A 21,534-nucleotide genomic window follows, 5' to 3' on the forward strand; every position below is an offset into this window, starting at 1 on the left:
CAGAGAAACATGTGAAGAAAACATTGTTTACATGTTAAAAGCCTCCTTGCACATCCCATTAGCAAAATGAAACCCCTGAGGTTGGGGCTGGCTCACGTCCCCTCCCTCCACAACCCGTGTCCCCCTTGCCCCTGCAGCCTGGGGACTGAGCCTTAGGGCTCAGTCACAGACAGGATGCTTGCGCGGCCATGCATACAGGGGAGCAGTAAGGACACTGCTGCTCACTGTCACTTCTGCCCCACAGGTACACAGGATGTCCCAGGGACAGAAAGGACACTTGCGGCACCCATGTGTGCCGTGTCCCCGTCTCCACTTGCACAGACCACCACCACCCATGAGCCACAGCCAGCCTGTGGGCACCCAGCTCCCTGCCATCCCACAGCAGGTCACCACCAAGATCCTGCTCATCTGACAGCTCGCAGGTCACACAGCTACATGCCGAGACCTGGGGCTTACAATCCTGCCCTGACACCTGATGTAACTTACAGAGGCAGACACGGCTCATGCAAAGCCCAAACCCCCACTGCAGGCAACACCTTCTGGGGTCAGCTGGGCTTCTGGGGGCCTGCGACCACAGCTACTCAGGCTTGAATCTTGCTCATTTCTCTGTAAAATTGCTGCACTGAACTGCATCATGTGGACAGTGAGACAAAAGGGCATAACCTCCCAATCACTCTAAAGAAAAGGAACTTGCCAAACTGATGGAACGCTACAAGGCCATGAAGTGTCCCACAGCCACACCAAGGGGCCTGTGGGCATGGATCTCCTGTCCCCAAGCCTCCACACGACTCCACCCTCTTCAGGTCTCCCCCCTCAGACCTGCCAGCCCAGGAACTCCCTAGACCCACAGCTGCACAGAAAGGGACCATGACAAACCCTGCTCGTCGAAAGCTTCTAGGATTTTATTAGCATTTACTCGAAAGGCAAAGAGACAGAGTTCTCTTCTGTGGGTTCATTCCCTCACAAGGCAGCAGTGGCTGAGGCTGGGCCAGGAATTGGAACTCCACTCCTGTTCCCACAGGTGACAGGACCCCCCTGCTTCCCAGGGTGCACGTTAGGCGCTGGAGATGGGGCAAAGCTGTGAGCTCAGCCCAGGCGCTGCCATCTGTGAGGCAGGGACTCCAAGCATCTTGCCCACAGGGTTATACACCTGCTCCTAAAGCTGTCCTCATGATAGTGACTCTAAAACCCGGGTGCAAGACAGAAGGTCAGAAAGGTGGTGCTAGCATGCACAAACACACATATGAAAATACATGAGCTTACCATTGACACTGACCAAGGACAGAATGTTATCCTGGTGCCCGTGAAGGCGCTTGGCTTCAGTAATCCCCCACTCCCGGGAGCCTTCCGAGGGTACCGCCAACCTGAAAATGACTAGATGCCAACACACACCTTCATGACATGCTCTAAGAGGGACAGACACGCTGTTTCTCAACAAACAAGCAGTTCTTTCTTCTTTTGGGGGGAAGGTAGACAGAGGGACAGACAGTAGTTATGTTCTTTTTATTATCTGCCAGACCACAGTTGTACACATTTAGGCAGCACAGCGTGAAAGTTTGGTACAAGTATTCACACCGAAAGCCCATCTGCCGAGTGCCTTCCTCTGACCCCGCAAGTGCTGGCGTGTGTCCCCGCAAACCACTTCCTGTCTTCCTTCAGACAGTGATGCTGCTGCCCTAACCCGACAGGGGCCCCCCGACAGAGGTCTCCCCGACAGGGCCACCCTGCACCCTGCGTCAGCTGCTCCCTTCACCAAGTCACACTTCTCTTGGACTCAGGAAAGATTTGAGCAGCTGCTCTGCTGGTCAACTCTCCGTGACACCTGCACCTCCCCCGAGTCAGGAGTTCCCAGGAGAGAACATGCCTTATCAGTTCAGCTGGCATTGCAGTTCTTTTGTACACATTGCTTCATACTCATTATTTGACGTCACCAACTCGGTTCTACTTTAAGTAGAGTGACCACTAACTTCACTGAAGATAAGGTACTTTACAGGCTGCAGAATGATGGCATCAAACAACAAATTTCTGAAATGCCAAGTTTTTCATATTACATATTTTCCATGAACTATCTGAAGATCCCACAGAAAATGCACAAATCAACAGAACTTGAACAAACGTTTACTAAGCATGTACCATTTTCTACGACCTGAAGAGTTCTAGACACCTCAAGTACTGAATGCTAGCAAAACCAGTCCCTGCCTTGGCAAGTTCATGGCCTACAGTAGGAATGAGACCAAGCAGTGGGTGCTGAGATCTGGGGGGTTGACCCCGAGAGCCGTCAAAGTCCACAGATATCACAGCTCCCCCTCTGAAAGCGCTAAGCTACCACCATGTCACTTCTTTCCAGAAAAGAGGCAACGTTGTGTTCCTCTCTGTAACTGGCAGTATTCTATGAGTTGATGAACCCTTAGCAACGCCATTAAATCCTGACAGCCATCCACACAGACACGGAAGAGAACAACCTATGAGGCCTATGTGAGTCGGAATACTGCCAAGGGATTCTTGGGTTGGGATTTTAGAATGAGCAGCAAATCCTGTCTGAACACACTGTGAACGCGGAGAGGAACCAGAACCACCAACACCTCGACAACACTCCCCTTTGCTGCGGGTCAGCGACCCCAGACAGGGCTGGGCAAGGCAGACAGGCCTCGCCAATGCTCCTTAGTCTTTCCAGCATGCACATACAAGTCAAAAGTTCAACAATTAAAGAGAAAGTAAAAAACATACTCACTCAGCTCTTTGCCAACTGCTGCTACAACACAGTTCTTCGGTATTTCAGCCAAAGCAGTGATCCCTTCAAAAACATATAAAGCAAATTATTTTCTGCCATGGATTACATTACAAATATACTGTTTCATGTCAGCCACTTTCCATATGGAAACCAGTAACAGTACAGCATAAATCCCAGCCAGTACACAACCTCACCTGCTCACAAACAGAAAATGTGTCTGCAAAAAAGCGGCTTGGGAGACCTCTGGGAGACATTACTGACCCATTAAAGCTAGGACATCATGCTCCTGGAATGTTTCCACTGTTAAGTGTTAAGTCAGACCTCTATGCTGTCCTGGAGCAGAACTTGTTCTACAACCCCCAGACCTGGAAACATTAGAGAGGAACGGGTCTGCACTGTGATGGAAGCCCCGACACTGGAATGCTGGCTCAGCTCCCAGCTGCCTCTCTCGCTCTGAGAAAGGTGGCAGAAGATGGATCACGCTGTTGAGTCACTGTCACACATGCGGGGCACCAGGACGGAGCTCCTGGCCCTTGGCGCTTGTCGGCTGCACCGTTGTAGCCATCTGGCAAGTGACCCAGTGAACAGCAGCTGGCTGGCTCTCTCTCCTGCACAGCCCGTAACAGAGTGCTGCTTCACGTCCTGGCCACTCTGCTTCTGGCCCAGTGTCCTGCCGGTGCCTGCTGGGCCAGCCCCAGACGACCAAGTTCTCAGAACACAGTCCAATACTGAGGCACTAGCTACAGAGGTAAACACTGAATTCTAAACATTTTCAACCTAGGGTCTTAGTAGGGTGTGGCCAGTCCCCCAACTTACAGAGTTAATCCTCAGCAAGGAGTTCACACACAGAACACAAAACTGAGGAAGCGCAGTTTTGGAGAGATACAGATCAGAAACTGCTGACATCAGACACACAAGTAGGGCTTCGATCCACGACACCACGGCTAGCCCAGCGAGGGACACTCTCGTGTGACAGTGATGCACCCCTGCCTGCAGGCCAGGCTCCCCAACACAACTCCTGATGTCCTGGAACCACCATGGTCACAGCATCCTTCTGGCTGCTGAGACAACTGGAGGCTGGCAGCCCGGAGGCAGTCACAGCACAGACGGAGCAAGGCCGCAGGGCTGAGCCGTTCCCCCGACACCCAGCCAGCAGCCTGGGAGGGGCGGGGACCGGAGACCCAGCCCCTCAGCAGTGGTCAGTGCCCATCTCTGCTCCACAGAACCCAAAGCACAGGGTTCAGAGAGCGTGTGGGCAGGAAAACACGTGGTGGTTCTGGGGAGAGCCTGCCATCTCCCACCTGTTCCCATAGGCGGGGGGAAGGTGGCATCCCCTGGAGTTCTTAGAGCCATCCAGCCTCAGTGGAACCAACAGAGAAAATGCTGGGAACTGACAGTCAGTCATCAAGCACAGGGCAAACCACCCAGGTCTCGAGGTGGCACTGCACGGGGCAGGACTTGCTGCTGGCTCCAGGAGGTGGCAGCCCCTGCCCTGCTCGCCCAGTGGGTAAGACCAGGGTGTGCTGAGCATGAAGCACAGGCGGTGTGGAGGTGTGGCCTGCTCCTCCTCCACCCACAGAGCCAGTCAGCAGCCAAGGGAGTGGTCCTTACAAGGCAAACTTCGTCAAAAATGTACTGACAAAATCCCTCATGTTCTCGATGCATCGGGTTGAATAGTCTACCACATTTATCTAAATGCAAAATTCCGCACTTGTTCCCACAGCTGAGTCATGGGATGGCTTTGGATAATCTTAACTTCAAAATAGAGGCTTGGCATTTTAAAACCACCATTCATTAGCAAAAAGCTGTTTTATTAATTTTTTCAACATGATATTTATGTAACTTAAAACATATACAAAGAGTCTTCAGAAACTTGTGGAAAATAGAGGCTATTTTGGTATAAAATTTTCAGTCCATCACAGTTCTTTGTTAACACCTTTTCCACGACCTTCTGCAGCCCCTGACCTGCAAATCTGGAGAAGGCTTGGCTAGTCACTCCAGCTCCGCAGGCTCTGCAGGGGGCTTTCTGCCTGCAAGTCTTACTCCCAGGGGGTTTGCATTTTTCCCACACAAGAAGAGCTGCTCTGGTCATGGCCGGCCCCCAGCCTTAGCCGAGTCCTAGGCCTACGGCCTAAGCAGGTGGAAACGCTCCTCCAGCTATGAGCAGTAAATCCCTAGGGGGACTCCCTGAGGTCCCAGGCTCTGCACCCCCAAGGCCGTTTTTAGGAAGGCTGTGAGTGAGACAAGTCCTGGTTTGAGCAGTCTGTGCCTGCCTGTCTGACCTCCGCCAGCCACTAGGGGCACCACACCAGAGCCAAGGCCTGCCCCTTGCAACTGCACAAAACCATGAGCCAACAAACCTCTCATACAAGCTAGCTGTTTATGGACATCTCGTTACCATAACAAAAAGCCAGGTAATACAAGAATAAAGCAGAGATGTGAAAATGAGTAACAGAAAATTCTCAATGCAGAAAGCATGTTCATGGAATTATTTGTGAGTCAAAATACCAAATAGCTAACAACCCAGGGGAGGCAGGTCTGTGCTCAGGCCACAGCACACGGCCCGCCCGGATGTGCTCATCCCACTGCCCGCAGTGACCACCGTCTGGAAAGGCAAAGGCACCGGCCACTCCCCGAGGGCCCACCCCAGGCTGCCAGCATCGCCCAGGGACCAGGGCACTACAGGGATTACTCGGTCCTCCCAGACCACCCACAGGAGGAAGACTGCAGTTACAGGTAGTTCTTCCAGCAACACACACAAGATTCCTTCTCAGCCCAATTTCTACATTTTACTACGTAGCTACTAATAGTTCATGGAAGAAAGTTCATCAATAATCCCAGAAAAGCAGAAGAAACAAAGAGGAAAATGGGCGTGATCGAAGGAGCTGTCACGGAGCAGTGAGCAGCCAAAACCTGGAGCCAATGTGACACTGAGGAGCTGCGAATCCTGGCAACGCACCGCTGATTCCCCAGCCAGCTCCTCACTTCGCATCTTGAGATAAACTATCCAGGGATGAACCAGACATTTAAACCAGAGGGCTTCTACCCATTCCCTAAATGCAGAGATGGGAGCCACCACCTGCCGACCCCCGGGTTTGCACCAAGAGGCTCGACAAGGCAGCACAGCCAAGACCCACACCCAAGCACCCTGCTAGGGGACAAGGTTCCAAGCAGAACCTTCTCAGCTGTGCCAGACTCCGACCCTCTGTGCTGTCTCTAAAACATCAACAACATGCAGCCAGCATCCTGTCCGGGGTGTCCACTGGTTTGTTTTCTTAGTAAGAAACAAAAACGGCATATTACATGACTTCCAGGGTCATTCACATTTAAGTCTCCTCTTTCATAGTTTAGTATTTTTATCCTGAGGATAGGCTTGACTCTCCTTCTTTACCATCCTTGGTGTCCATGCGATTGACAGAGTGCTGACAGAGGGCTGAGAAGACAGAACCAAACAAACCAGCTGACGGTGAGGCCAGTCCCAGACACGGACACGAGTCCAGTGACCCACAGAGCAGGTGCTCCTGGGAGCCACAGGAGTCTACTGCAGTGGGCTCGCTGCCCCTCTCAACCCGGACAGCAGGCTCGCCTCACTGTACCCAGCACTTGCCTGAGCTGGCATGGCGGGGGAGGAGAGCCTCAAGTCTCATGGAGGAACCGCGCCATCCAGCCTGTCGGTCCTGGTCCCAGTTACCTGCATCCGAGAGCTGGGTGGCCTTGCACAGGAGGTCTAAATTCCGGCTCCACACACACAGCTCATCTCCACCAGAGAGCCAGATGCCCAGCCGTGGGAGAACCATCAAACACTGCAAAGCAGAGGGGACAGGGACATGAGGCTGAAAAACACTTCCTGTCTAGAAAATTGAAAATCTGTCCCCAGTTCTGGAAACCAGCTCTCCAACAAAGGAAAGGGGGCTTGTCTATGGAATGTTTTCTCTGCATGTATTGAAATGATGATGTAATTCCAGCTTTGCATTCTCACTATGGTATATTTCACTGATTAATATTCTGATGTTAAACTTAGTTCATTTTCCTGCATAAACCACAGTTGATCTTTGCAAGTTATTTTTTAAAAATAAGTTTAATTGCTTTTAATTTGAAAGGCAGAAACAGATGCAATCCCCCTCACCAGTGACCAGAGCCTGCAACACTGATAACACCAGGCTTCGGTGAGAGACACACACTCCTGCACACAGCTCCCTAAGCCATGATCCACTGTGACCCAGGGCGAGTGGGCATGGAACGGGGGCTCAAAACGAGGCATTCCAACAGCAGTTCCTTAACTTGTAGGCCAAACATCCCTGGCCTCTCTGAGGTTTCCAATTAACAGGCAGGCAGGCAGGCAGAGTGAGCACTCATCTGCTTTTTTTTAAAGAAAGATTTGTTTTTTATTTTTTAATTGGAAAGTCAGATATACAAAGGAGGAGAGACAGAAATATCTTCCATCTGATGATTCACTCCCCAAATGGCTACCACGGCCGGTGCTGCACCTATCCAAAGCTAGAAGCCAGGAGCCTCCTCCAGGTTTTCTATGCAGGCTCAGGGTCACAAGGCTTTGGGCCATCCTTGACTGCTTTTCCAGGCCACAAGCAGGGAGCTGGACGGGAAGCAGAGCTGTCAGGATTAGAACCAGTGAGCTTCCTGGCACATGCAAGGCAAGGACGTTAGTGACTGGGCCACCACGTGGGCCCTCATCTGCTCCACTTCTCAAATCCCTCTAATGACTGGAGCTGGGCGGGACACAAACACTACACTGACAGGCAGCCAGAGCCAGGCTGTCCAGTGTGGATGGTTGCAGGGTTACACGAGCATGATGAAATTAGGGCTAAACAACAATCCAGAATCAGAATGACAAGAGAAATTCTACAAAGAGGAGTCTGAGTTAAAAGGAGCAGAAAAGATGGGCAGATGACAGAGGAAAAGAACAAAGCAGGGCGAGAAAGAGAGGAGAGGAAAGAAAGAGAAAAAGAGAGGGAGGGAGGGAAAATAGAGAAGGAAAGAGGGAGAGAGAGAAGGGGAAACAAACAAAACGGAATGAAGGAGTGTCAGTTCTAACCTGGAGAGAGCTGTCTTCAAGGCCAGCAGGTGCTGCAGTGCCCTGAGCCATCTCGGCTCTGAGTGTGGGCTCGGGCTCGGGCTCGACCTAGGGCTCCAGATCTGGCTTGGGCTCGACCTAGGGCTCCAGATCTGGCTTGGGCTCGACCTAGGGCTCCAGATCTGGCTCGGGCTCGACCTAGGGCTCCAGATCTGGCTTGGGCTCGACCTCGGGCTCCAGATCTGGCTCGGGCTCGACCTAGGGCTCCAGATCTGGCTTGGGCTCGACCTCGGGCTCCAGATCTGGCTCGGGCTCGACCTAGGGCTCCAGATTTGGCTTGGGCTCGGGCTCCGGCTCCCGGGCTCGGGCTCGGGCTCTGGCTTGGGCCCCTGCACCCACACAGGAGACCTAGATGAAGTTCCAGGCTTAGCCTAGGCCCTCCATTTCAGCCACCCAGATAGTGAAGCAGCAGATGGAAGCTCTGTGCAGCCCTTTCTCTCTTTGGAATTTTTCCTTTATATATATACATATAGATATATATATAGATAGATAGATAACACACACATAGATATATACACACAGAGATATATAATACACACATACAGATATAATACACACAGATATATAATACACACATACAGATATATAATACAGAGATAAAATACACAAAGATATATAATACACACAGAGATATATTATACACAGCACTTATATATGTAACATATACGTATATACAGTTAGCAAGTAAGGAAACATCCCACTGGTCAATACATTTGCCCAAAACTGACAATTAAAAAGCTTGGGTAAAGCCACCACGTTGCTCTCCCAGACACACAGCTGCCAGCCAGCACACGCCCATGGAACGGCTCGAACGACCAGGACTCACCTTTCTCCTTCCATGCTTTGGTAATTAGCCCCTGACCTAACTTGCAATGGAAACATTCAGCCCTGAGCACACACATGCCCCACCATCTAGTCCTACAAGAATCCCATGACTAGAGGTATAAAAACAATGTGGAAAAACGACAAAACAAACTTCATTCAGTATTTAACTATTTTTCTCAGACAAACCCACTCACTTGCTGATGACTTTACCTTTACAGTGGACTGGAAACATGACAGTCTCTCCACCAGTCTGCCAGTGTCACTGTCCCAGACCTAAATTGATGTTAAGAAATAATTTCCGTATGGAATTCTAAAATGTTGACTATGATAAAACTCTTCTAATTGACAAATCACAAATATCAAGTATTTACTTATGAGATTTAAATAAAAGTTAGCATTGATACTACCACACAAATTATTTCACACACTGAGTTGTCGCCTTAGCAGAGCAAGCTTATGATTTAGAATAAGTACCTGAAGTATTGAATCCACATGCATTAAGACTGCAACTGTTGTTGGGCCCAGCGCAATGGCTCACCAGCTAAATCCTTGCCTTGCAAGCACCAGGATTCCATTGGGGACCCCTCTCCTGACCCCAACCACCAGGAAATCACCTGGCTCTGTGTGCCTCTCTCACCTCTAGATGAGAATATTTACCTCCAAGGGCTAGTTTATAGATTAACTGGTTAATATGTGTTAAACGCCTGGAACAATGCCTGACACACAGGCATGTTATAACTAGGCCTTTTCCACTGTCACACCTTAACTTTTGGCTGAAAGGATGGCCAAAGGAAAGTAACTGTGCTTTTTAAAAACTGTTTACTGGGGCCCAGCGCAGTGGCCTAGCGGCTAAAGTCCTTGTCTTGAATGCGCCAGGATCCCATATGGGTGCTGGTTCTAATCCCAGCAGCTCCACTTCCCATCCAGCTCCCTGCTTGCGGCCTGGGAGAGCAGTCAAGGACGGTCCAAAGCCTTGGGACTCTGCACCCGTGTGGAAGACCTGGAAGAAGTTCTTGGCTCCTGGCTCAGGATCGGCGCAGTACCAGCCGTTGCGCTCACTTGGAGAGTGAATCATCAACGGAAGATCTTCCTCTCTGTCTCTCCTCCTCTCTGTATATCTGACTTTCCAATAAAAATAAATAAGTCTTAAAAAAAAAACTTTACTAAACGCTGGCATAAACACTGAACAGCTAGCAGGTCACCCTTCTGCTGGACTCAGATACACGAAGGCTCTTACAGGCAGGAGCCATGAAGTTTCTTTGCTGGAAAAAGCTGCAAAATTTCACTTATTCTCCAACCCAAGCAGTTTTCCTAAATTTAAAAGCAAATATGCATAATGACTACATGACTTGGAGAGAGCAGTTCTGCTCAGTGGGTTTCGAGTCTCAGGCTTCCCAGCTACCCAAACGCTGTGTCCTACAGAAGCACCGCCAGCCACTGTTCCCAGGCTAAGGATACCACGACCGTCTTGTCCGCGGAGGCCGTCAGCAGGAGTGAGCGCTGCTCTGCACAAGACACCGAGCAAGGAAATGTCGAAACAGCTGTCATCTTTTGTGTGTGTCCGCTGAGTTCAAGAAGCTTTTCTCCTGTCTGCAATGACAATAAAAATGTTAAGAGGCTCATCTTTCACAATGCAAATAGCCTTAAACGCCAACACTGAGAAAAATCACCATGCAGAATCAAAAGAAGAGCCATGGGCCCAGCGTGGTAGCCTAGTGGCTAAAGTCCTCGCTTTGCATGCACCAGGATCCCAGATGGGCACCAGTTCATGTCCTGGCAGCTCCACTTCCCATCCAGCTCCCTGCCTGTGGCCTGGGAAAGTAGTCGAGGACGAGGACGGCCCAAAGCCTTGGGATCCTGCACCTCTGTGGGAAACCCGGAAGAGGCTCCTGGCTTTGGATCAGCTGCACTCCAGCTGTACGGCCGCTTGGGGAGTGAACTATCAGAAGGAAGATCTTCCTCTCTGTCTCTCCTCTTCTCTGTATGTCTGGCTTTCCAATAAAAATAAATAAATCTTTAAAAAAAGAAAGGAAGGAAAGAAGGTAGGGAGGGAGGGAGGGAAGGAAGGAAGGAAAGGAGGGAGGGAGGGAGAGAGAGAAGGAGGGAGGGAGGGAGGGAGGGAGGACGAAAATGCTAACTCGTTGCATATTTGTATACGACATTAAAAGCAGTATCCTCTCCTATGGTCTTAAGAATTAGGTAAATTTAGCAGATAAACATCAGAACTTAACCTGATGGCAAAAATCCAGAGAGCCCTTATGATCCAAGTATGTGTTCTCTAGGTCTCTACATGGAAGTAGCCACATACGGGAACAGATGTGTGTGTAACAGGTGTGTGTGCACATGCAGTGCAGCCTGTTAAGCTCATCAACTTGAGTTTTCTCTGTTTAAACTATCATCTCTGCACTATCCTGAGTGTCTTTGTCTGAGTCTCTCACCAATTTCCCGAGAAGTAAAAAAGACAGTTTTAATACAGAGTAATCTGTAAATCTCCCAAAGGTTGCACGGTTACAAGAACGTGATAAAATCAGTGTTAAAGAGCAATCCAGGGCCTGACATGACAGCTCAGCGGTTAAAAGCTCGCCTTGCACCCGACAGGATCCCATATGGGTGCCAAGACCCAGCTTTCCTTCCAGCTCCCTGCTTGTGGCCTGGGAAAGCAATGGGGGACAGCCTGAAGACTTGGGACCCTGCACCTGAGTGGGAGACTCAGAAGAAACTCCTGGCTCCTGATCAACTCAGCTCCGGCTGTTGAGGCCACCGGGGAGTGAACCAGTGGGTGGAAGATCCTTCTCTCTGAAATCTGCCTTTCCAAGTAAAAAAAAAAAAAGCCTAAAACGAGGACAAAAACAAAAAGGCTGCAAAGGAGCAGTGTGAGTTAAAAGAAGAAGAAAAAGAGGCCTGGGAAATGCGGCAAGGCGCTGAAGTATTCTTAAATACCACATCATGTTTTTACTATTAAATCAACATTCATTTTAGAAGTCAGCGCAAAGCTGCTGAAGAAATCTGTTTAGTTCAATGAAATTACATTTTTAAAAAAATTTTCAATATCTGGCCTTTGTTTCTCCAGAAAAAAAAAAAAAAAAACAAAAAGCAGCTTTTCATTTTTATTATGAAACACTGGTTTCTGTTTTAAGTGGATTTATCCTAACAAGCCCTTTTCAAGTGTCTGAGTCTCAAACATTACTCAAGTGCAAATGTACCCCCAGGAGTGTTCACAGAGCAGCCTGCAGGACACAGGCCGCCACGACCAGTACACACCTGTGCATTCCACACAATCACAGCTCCGTCATCACCAGCTGACGCAAACCTGAGCAGAGGAAGAAAGGTTAAGAAATCAGTGACCTCGGCTGCCGAGACTGAGGGAGCATCATGAAGTCACAGCGCTGGCACCTGGACCTACTACTATCGAGGACGGAGTTCCTTAAGCTAATTTGGCAGAAAGTGTAGAATACTTTCTGGTTCTGTGCCTAGGCAGGTGAAGACGTTACAGGTTTACAAAAGTAACAGTAACAATGAAAGGAAAAACAGACATTCTTCAAAGTCCTTCCTCGCCTTAACATTTTACCATCTTACGAAATCCCTGACTTAGGCGACATGGCAAGAAACCACGGAGACTGCCCAGACAGCCCCGCCCAGGAGGCGCTCGGAGCCTGTCCTCAACCCCACCCCTGCACGGCTTCTCCATCTCCACTCCGTCTGCACACGCCGCACCTGCCCTGCCCACACGAGCTCTGTGTTCTTGGCTTACAAGGTTTGGGGTTCTGACTTTTGCCATTTGCTGTTTTTTGTTTGGTTTTCTGAGGGAAGTTTATCAAAAATTATTGAAACACAAAGGATAGTTTATTCATTCCAGGAAATAAGACATAGTACGACTTCTGCTCTGGCCCTCTTCCACCCTATCATCTGCATTCTGTGGAGAAGACACTGCTCACACAGCACTCCTCACCGTATTTTGTCCAGGACATCACACCCACCCGCACCTCGTCCCCCCGGGGACATCACACCCACCCGCACCTTGTCCCCCTGGGGACATCACACCCACCCGCACCTCATCTTGGGCGACATCACACCCATGTGCACCTCGTCCCTCCATCACACTCACCCACACCTCATCTTGGGGGACACATCACACCCACCCGCACCTCGGTCCCCTCCCAGGCCACACCCACCCGCACCTCATCCCGGGGGCATCACACCCACACTGCATGCATTTCAAACCTTCTCCCATTAATAATGCGGCACAATTATTAATGCTGGGGAACAATTTTAATGACTCAGAATCTACTAAAAGTTGTCCCATCTGTTCCAATCACGTGAATTCAGGTTGGGTGTTCTGAGCGGAGAAGACAAGTGATATCACAGAAAAAATCCCTGTGAGCCAAATGTAACCGGCCCTACAGTGAGGAAAAATTCACAATATTCCAAGAGCTGCGACACTGAGAAAGAGCTGAGCCTGCTGCAGCAGGTCACTGGGTTTTGCCCCATCTGGGCATGCCGTGGACCAGTTCATTCATGTCAACACTGGTGGCCGCTCCCGGGTCACGTGACACAGACGTCACTTGGTCCTGTCGTGTGTCTGTCTGCTCTGACCCCAGAGAACACACTTAGGACCTCACTGTTTCATTCATGTAACACTTTGCTGAATATTCTGAGATTCAAATTCAAACTTATCACACTTGGATTTCCCCACGAGGAAGGGGACTCAAGTCCATGCGCCATCATCTCCCGCCACCCGGGGCGTGCAGGAGCAGGGCTCAGCCAGCACGCTCCTATAGCGCACAGGCACAAGCAGCCCCAAATTCACCTCCGAGTTGTCCTGTGAGAGCCCAAAGAGCATTCGCAGGAGCCTGGAATTCCACCGGAGCTGGACTCGGACCCAGGCACTCCACACCAGGCTGTGGCGGGCTCTCAGGTGCCTCCAGACCACCTCCAAAACCCCGAGAAAACTCCCAGGACAAGGCTAAACCACCACCCACAGGCCGGCAAACAGGCAAAGACAGCGCACCAAAGGCTTCAAGATAGAGCGATACATCATTTTAATACAGAAGACCTTTAAGAAGTTTTAGATAACTAGCTAGAACACACAAAGGAAAAAGCCTCTTAATCCGATTGATTATTCTATCAACACTGAACGCCCATGGTTAGACGAGCTGGGAGTGAACGCTGAGCGGCGTTCTGGGTCCTGAGGAGCCCTTGGCAGTCTGTCTAGGACAGCCTGTGTTTCTGGGCCTATTGTTTTCTTATTTGCGTAGTGATGGCAGGGAGGGCAAGACTCAAGGTCTTAGCTTTTACTTGGTATAAAACACCAATTTCTATTGATTTTTTAAAGTTATAATTGTTTTTCTTCCACTGAGAAGACCATAGATTTAAAATATAGTTTTTCTAACCCTGATTTTAACTTCTCATTATTTTTATCAAGTTTGACTCTCAATATGAGATGGCTGAACAGCTGAGAATCCAGAAATAAGATATACAGCATTGTACTTCAAATTCAATTAGTTTAGTGAACAAAGTTTGAACGCACAATAACAAAAGCATGAAATCACAGCCAACTGTTTATGGCTCCCAGATCCATCACTCACTGGTTAGTTAATTTCCTTCCACACGGCCGCTCGTCCACTATTGGCCATTTCAGTATTTAGTACTCACCTCCCACAAAGCATGAAGCACCAAAGTGAAGCTTCGTGACACGCCCACCTCTCGACAACTGACAAAGGGCATGGAGAGCATGTCTCCTGCCTCAGCGAGTGACTGGAACCTGGCTCTGCTCCTCAGTCCATCCCAGTCCACATGACCAGCCAAGCACACACTGCACCATCTCCAGATCCAAAATGAAAACAATTTCTAACAGCAGGACCATTTACTGAAAAGAAGCAATGCATTACAAAAACGGAGTACTAGTGAATGTATTGTCATATCATTTCATAGGACTACTTTCCTAAAACAATTAGCAGAATCCACAGGTTTAAGCCTCAAAGTAAGGTCCTGAAAGAAACACTTCTTTACTGACTACAGTACAGAACACACTAAATGAGATTCTATGCTAGGGAATGCCGAGAAAACTAACACATGCGCTTGCCTTGATATCATAAAATTTCATCAGTTTAGAAGTATATTGTTTAGAAATTTCAAGTCTAAGGCACTGTTACTTCTCAGACAACTATTTTATATACCATGAAGGATAATGGTATATAATTAAGATACCAAAACAATATGACATGTCCAAATTTTGGCATGTTCTAATGAGAAAAAAAAAAAGACTCGGAGGGCCCGGCTCAGTGGCCTAGTGGCTAAAGTTCTCGCCTTGAATGCGCCCAGATTTCATATGGGCACTGGTTCTAGTCCCTCTTCCCATCTAGCTCCCTGTTTGTGGCCTGGGGAAGCAGTCGAGGACGGCTCAAAGCCTTGGGACCCTGCACCGCGTGGGAGAAGATTCTGGCCATTGAGGCTGCTTGGAGAGTGAACCATCCACGGAAGATCTTCCTCTCTGTCTCTCCTCCTCTCTGTATATCTGACTTTGTAATAAAAATTAAAAAAATCTAAAAAAAACCTCTCAGAATAAGTATAGCTAATACAACTTTACCAAATGGTCAGACAACTCTCTGGGGACCTCAGGCAGGGTCAACGGGCTTCCTGGGGTGGCACTGTGTGCGGCACTGCGGCACAGCCAGTAAAGCTGCCCCGAGATGCCAGCAGCCACATCGGCGCCAGCGGGCATCTGGTTGCTCTACTTCCAGCCCAGCCCCGACAACAGCCTGGCGAAAACCACAGGAAATGTCTCAGAAAATGTCTCAAGTGTTTGGTCCCTGCCACCAATGTGGGAGACTTGCATGGAGCTCCCAGCGTCAGGAGGCCTACTGGCTGCTGTGGCCCTCTGAGGAGTGACCCAGCAGGTGCAACACCTCTGGAGGAACATTTCTCCCTGACTCTTTCAACATAAATAATTTTTTTGAAAGAAACACTTACCAAACAAATAACTGAGTCAATGAGCAAACATTCACTGCAAGAGCTCTCTGTAAGAGTCATTGGAATAATAATGAAAGCTCCTATTTCCCTTTTATCATTCTTGGTGTACCTACATACTGTCACAAACAGAAACTGGAGAACAGGAATCCCACCGCACTAATATAAATTCTTTCTTCCCCAGGTTCCTACCCAATTCTTACGCACACCCTTCAAGTTTTCTTAACATAAAGCAAGTCTTTAAAAAATATTCCTGAAGACTAATTCAATTAAATGAGTATGCAAAGACTATACATATGAAAAAACAAATTTAACAAGGTGAAGCACACTGTGTAAGGAAGACTTTCTAGACTGTTCCATCCTCTTGGTTTGTTTTTTTTTTAATTTAAAGACTTCATTTATTTCTATTGGAAAGTCTGATACAGAGGGAAGGAGAGATAGAGAGTAAGATCTTCCATGAACTGCATCAATCCGAAGCCAGGAGCCAGGAGCTCTTCCAGGTCTCCCACGCGGGTGCAGGGTCCCAAGGCTTTGGGCCGTCCTCGACTGCTTCCCCAGGCCACAAGCAGGGAGCTGGATGGGAAGCAGGGCCACCAGGATTAGAACAGGCGACTATATGGGATCCCAGCGCGTGCAAGGCGAGGACTTTAACCACTACACTACTGTGCCGGGCCCATCCTCCTGATTTCTCAGAATGACTACATTCACTGTGTCAATGTCTCATTCACTCCAGCAATAGGCATAGGCCTGATCTAAGAGCATCCAAGAAGGTTCTTGTCCCTCAGGAAAGAACAGCACTCAGCCACTTCACTTACAAACACCATTCCCCTAAGCCACTCGCCCTCGAACATCTAGGAAAGTTCTCATTCCTACCAACACTGGGATGAAAATACACCAATTTCACAAACGTGTGTAATAAAACACTTTCACAAACAACTCATACCCATCAGCAAGACGCTGATTTAATAGAAGGTCCTGTGGAGTCAATTACTAAGCCTAGGGCCTCTCAAATTCAAGTTCCCAACCAGTACAACCCTGTGTGTGCAGCTGCACAACTTCGGGTGGCTGGAAAGCGCAGGCCAGGCTGTACAACCAGCTCATCAGTTGCCCTCGCTCTCCTTCTACTTCTGTAATCCTGCCTTTCAAATAATAAACAAATGTTTTAAAAAAACAAAAAAAGCCAAAACCGAACATATTATAGCAATATAGAAAACCAGGGCTATTAGCTAAATTCCTACCTAACCCACAAATTACCTGCTAATCCGTGATGAAATTAAAATGCTGTACTGCTGCAATAAAATTAAAATGAAAAGTTGCTCAAAAATTAAAATCTAGACAGAAACAAAAATAACGTGAAATTCCTTTCTTTTTTTTTTAAGATTTATTTTATTTTTATTACAAAGTCAGATATACTGAGAGGAGGAGAGATAGAGAGGAAGTGGAGCTGCAGGGATTAGAACCAGCGGCCATATGGGATCAAGGCGAGGACCTTAGCCACTAGGCCACGCTGCCGAGCCCATGAAATTCCTTTCAAGTAGGTGTTTGCTCATGCGCAGAACCACTGAACACGGACGGAAGAGGAGAGGTGGAAGCCGCAGGGCATTTTGGGAGAGTCAGTTACTGATGCCACGGGTGGCTTCATTACGTCCACCTGAAATCTCAACCCTCCCTCTTCCTTAATAAAAATATATTTTAACATGGCACACACATCTAAAAGTCTAAGATCCATTTTCAACTCCCACACAGAATAAAGATAGAAGCCTTCATAGTTCCCACGGGCACACGCTAAAGCAAACCTGTCCTCCTGGAGCCGGCAAGTGTCCCTTGCCGGCTGCAGGAGCCCATGCGCACCCGTTCATGGCCCAGCTCCCTGCCAGCGGACTGGGAAAGCAGTGAGGAGTGGCCCACACCCTTGGACCCTGCACTACATGGGAGACTGGCAAGAAGCCCTGGTTCCCAGGTTCTCATCAGCTCAGCTCTGGCCACTGTGGCCATCTGGGGAGTGAACCAGTGAATGCATGGCCCCCCATCTGTCTCTCCTCTCTGTAAAATCTGCCTCTCAAATAAAAATAAATAAAAATTTAAAAAAAATCTGTCCTCCTGTCCCCAAATCACAAATAAACTAATTACACATCAAGTTCACAGTGTGAAGGAGGAACTGCCATCCACAACCCTCTGAGCCATCAGGGAACCTCTCCCCTGAGCTCGGGTTTCCAGAGTGCTTCGATGAGACAAACACCCAGGCCTACGGCATAGGTGAGCCAAAAAACACCCAGCTCAGGTCCTCCTCTGCGTGCCTTCCAAACAGAACCTTCTAGTCTGAACAGAACCCTGCGTGAGATGCCGGCTAACTGTCCAGTAAGTCTCCCTGACTTAGGGAGGAACAACGCGAACCCTGCATTTATTGCCAATGAATTCTATTCTCCAAGGGAGCGACACAGGAGTGGGTTTCCCTTGAATACTAAAACTGAGAAAAATATTTTACCATACTGAAACACATTTCTTCTAAGTGGCCATTTTAGGCTTTTTTTTCTATCAGTTTTTCAGCTTTTCATTAAGGAAATGTAAATGCACACCAAAGTGGAGGTTACTTGTAACAGCTCCTCAGGCTAGCGCTGTCTCCCCCATCCCTCCTCAGCAGATTAGAGCACCAGGCCCCATCCTGTGCCACACCCCTCCAGCCCGAGCGCTCCTCCACCTCACACCTCACACCCCTCCAGCCCCAGCGCTCCTCCACCTCACACCTCACACCCCTCCAGCCCCAGCGCTCCTCCACCTCACACCTCACACCCCTCCAGCCCCAGCGCTCCTCCACCTCATACCACACTTCATGTTTATGCCTTCGTACAATCAGCTGTCAAATTTTCCTACCTGACAAAAATGTTAGAGTTTATTAGCAGCAGGATCCAAATAAGACTCACACACTGCTACTGATTTTACAGTTTCTTTCATTCAATTATATTTCCCATCTAAGTTTTCCTCAAAACTTATTTGTTTAAAAGTCATTATTTGTCTTACGGAGTTGTCACAGTCTAGACTTGCCAACTAGTTTCTTGTGTTGTCACCTAGCAGGTAACCAACCTAGGACCCACAGAAGATTCCAACCTGAATGTCTGAAAAGATGATTTTCCAGGCCTTTCTGATCCATACACTCCATCAGCAAACTTGTGGCAACTCTACCACAGCCGAGACAGTAACATTGACCAAGTACAAGAGCCTAAATGGATTGAATGTGAAAGAGTTTAGAGCACGCAACCTCCAAGTATACCACTCTACCACAGGACTCCTCTCCACTGAAGACAACTGCGAGCTTCTGGAGAAAACGCCAGCACCCCGGAAGGGCCTCTGTCCAGCGCTCTCCTCACGCACACAGACACACTTGCTTGCTCTTTTTTCTCTTGTTTGTGTGTCTTTTATCAGTTTTATAGGAACCTTATAAGTTAACATAAGAAGGTGGGGAAATATTTTTTCCTCCTTTATCACTACTTGTAAATTATTCTAATTTTTCTCCCCCAAATAATACAGTTTTACATATAACAATTCCAGTTCTACATATTTTTCCTCCCTTCAATATTGCAGATAACAAATTATAATGTTGCAATTCTGTAAGAGATGAATTACTACTGACTTCAGGTACTGATGATGTTAGAAAGGCAGCATCCATCCTGACTTTGCTCTATATGAACCAATCTTCAGAAGGCTTTTAGTTCCCTAGCATTCTCCAACGTTAGCCAGTGAGTGAGTCAACCAGCAGTGTGATCTGAACATCACAGGCCACTGTAGTAATTAACCGCACCAATACTCAAACTGTCGGGAGGGTGTTTGTGGATACATTTAAAAAATCTTCAAATGTAGTGTTGTGGGGCACGCAACTCGTTCAGGGTCACTAGCTTGGAAGTCACACACCCCTACCACCTAGGTGGTCCCTTCTGCCCACCTGTGATGCTCACCTGTCATCACCTGGAACCGGAGAGGGGTGGCATTGCATTGTTGTGTAACCACTCCCCTCACAAGCCCCTAGAGAGGTCCATGATAGGGAGGGGCTCACTCCCTTGGTCCTGTGCCTCCCTCACTCTGGCACTCCGACTCTCAGCCTCCCCAGTACCGACTTGCTCTCTGGATCCCCGTGGACAGACTGAGGACAGGCAGCCCCTGAGCACGACCCCTGTGTGTGTGTATTCCTCACCCCCTGCTCACTGCTTGGGCGGGACAGTGAAGAGCGCAATGCTAAGATGCTTTGTATTTCTAATGTGTGTACTTTTGAGAGTTCCTGGAGAGGTGAGGCCTAGCAGTAATGCAGTGTGGGCAGGGAAGCCAGGGGAAGGTGAATGCAGCTTTGGAAGTGTGTCCAGGTCGTTCACTGCATGTCTCTTAGGATAACCTATGTTGCTGGGGAAGCTGGGACATAGGTCTTCAGTTTAATGGATGGACTTCAGTTTAATGGCCATTTGTTCCTCTTGGGGTTTCGATGACATGGATTCGTGATTTGCTATTTCTAGTGGGCCCTGTTTTCACTAAGCTTGAGTAATAAAGATTCCTCAATACATCCTAGACTTGTCTGGCATGATCTCGCTCATACCCCCACAACAACAGTAACTTCCAAATGCTTATTGCAGGTGTTTCGTAAATGAAAGAAAATTCTATTTAGCCATTACAGAATTATGCTGTTCTTGTCCCAGAATCGGACTCTATGCTCCCGCTCACTCCTCCCACCCTCTCACACTGGACAGTATCTTATCCAGCTGAGCAAGCACAACCCAGAGGCAGCTACAAGCAGGACATGACTGGAGGGTAGCCCATGCACATGTGTGGGGCACTGGCCTTCTTCCCTTGTGTAAAAAGCAAAGCTCTGTCCAAAAACAGCGAAACCCCAATAAACAAACTCACCAGAGCAAGAGTCACTTGGGGAATCCAGACAGTTTTGGGGCCAGGAAGAGGTGGCCACAAAGCTTAATACAAATCTGCTATAGCCAATCAAGTTGCCTCAACTCAATGTAAACACTGCCAGACCCCCAGCCCATCACCAGCGACAGCTGCTGGAACTCAGGAGGATTCTGTGCTCCAGGTCAGTAGCTCTGAAAATTAAGTGAGTCTTTTCAATCAACCAACATATTTACAGTTCCTTCAGAAACTACCCAAGAGGCATGGACTATACCCCACAACTGACAACAGGACAGCTGGACTTAGAATTCTCTAGTGCGGTTGCCAAAAGCCCGTCCTTCCCAGGCGCAGTGGCTTTCTGCAAGGCAGCAGCCAGCACAGACCTCCTGGACAATGACCGTGACCATGACCCCCGCAGAAGCCATCTAGGGCCCCCTTGTGGGCCCTCCAGTACAGAGCTCCCGGGAGGGGTCTCAGGCCGCACAGCCTCTGTCCTGCCTGGGCAGGGCTGCTTCCCTGCCCACTTGTTGCCTGCTGGGTTCCATCTTAGTGTCTGCTTCCAGAGGACTCTGGCACCGAGAGGACCTAAGCCGTTCAGACCACGGAGGGAGCTCTCATCTCAAAACAACAGGCACAACAGACAGCACTCAGCCCAGGCCAGCTTCCTGAACTCAGAGCGCACTGCTCGTTTCCACTGGGTTACCTAACTGGACAAGGTGGCCGCTCCGTCTCAGTTCAGCTGCCCCAGCCGCCCCTGAGGCACTGGCGTGCTCCGGCCTGGCACTGCACGGGTCATGCTCACCACCCTACAGGACCTTGTCTGTTTCCTGGAGGTGCGAGCAATGATCAAACAAGTTACTGAGAAAACCATTCTTAAAATGGCTTACAAACTCAGTTTAGCTTAATGTGTCCAATGCTGGAGTATTACATGCAATTTTAGCACAGTCCGTTCTTCTGGAAGACTCTGGCTGAGGCTTAGCCTTCTGTAGTGATCTCCCAATCAATATGACCCTCACTTCATGTTCAAAAATACTAAAGA

At 48.8% G+C, this 21,534-nt stretch overlaps 1 protein-coding gene across 3 annotated transcripts in view; it reads right to left on the minus strand.

The window, feature by feature from the left end:
* The window catches only part of WDR41 (WD repeat domain 41), a 33,899-nt gene that overhangs the window by 6,172 nt on the left and 6,193 nt on the right, over nt 1-21,534 (minus strand). The window contains exons 3-8 of one of the 3 annotated variants that reach the window (XM_058656248.1): nt 11,910-11,958; nt 10,107-10,238; nt 8,859-8,921; nt 6,423-6,534; nt 2,732-2,794; nt 1,264-1,374 (exon numbers count right to left, since the gene is read on the minus strand). In XM_058656248.1, the coding sequence (XP_058512231.1) occupies nt 1,264-1,374; nt 2,732-2,794; nt 6,423-6,534; nt 8,859-8,921; nt 10,107-10,238; nt 11,910-11,958 (530 nt within the window). Of the gene's footprint in view, nt 1-1,263; nt 1,375-2,731; nt 2,795-6,422; nt 6,535-8,858; nt 8,922-10,106; nt 10,239-11,851; nt 11,871-11,909; nt 11,959-21,534 lie in introns of those variants that run through there. The other 2 variants (XM_058656250.1, XM_058656249.1) reach the window with 2 other exon arrangements.

The sequence above is a fragment of the Ochotona princeps genome, chromosome 28 (assembly GCF_030435755.1).
Source record: "Ochotona princeps isolate mOchPri1 chromosome 28, mOchPri1.hap1, whole genome shotgun sequence".
In the NCBI taxonomy this organism is placed as follows: domain Eukaryota; kingdom Metazoa; phylum Chordata; class Mammalia; order Lagomorpha; family Ochotonidae; genus Ochotona; species Ochotona princeps.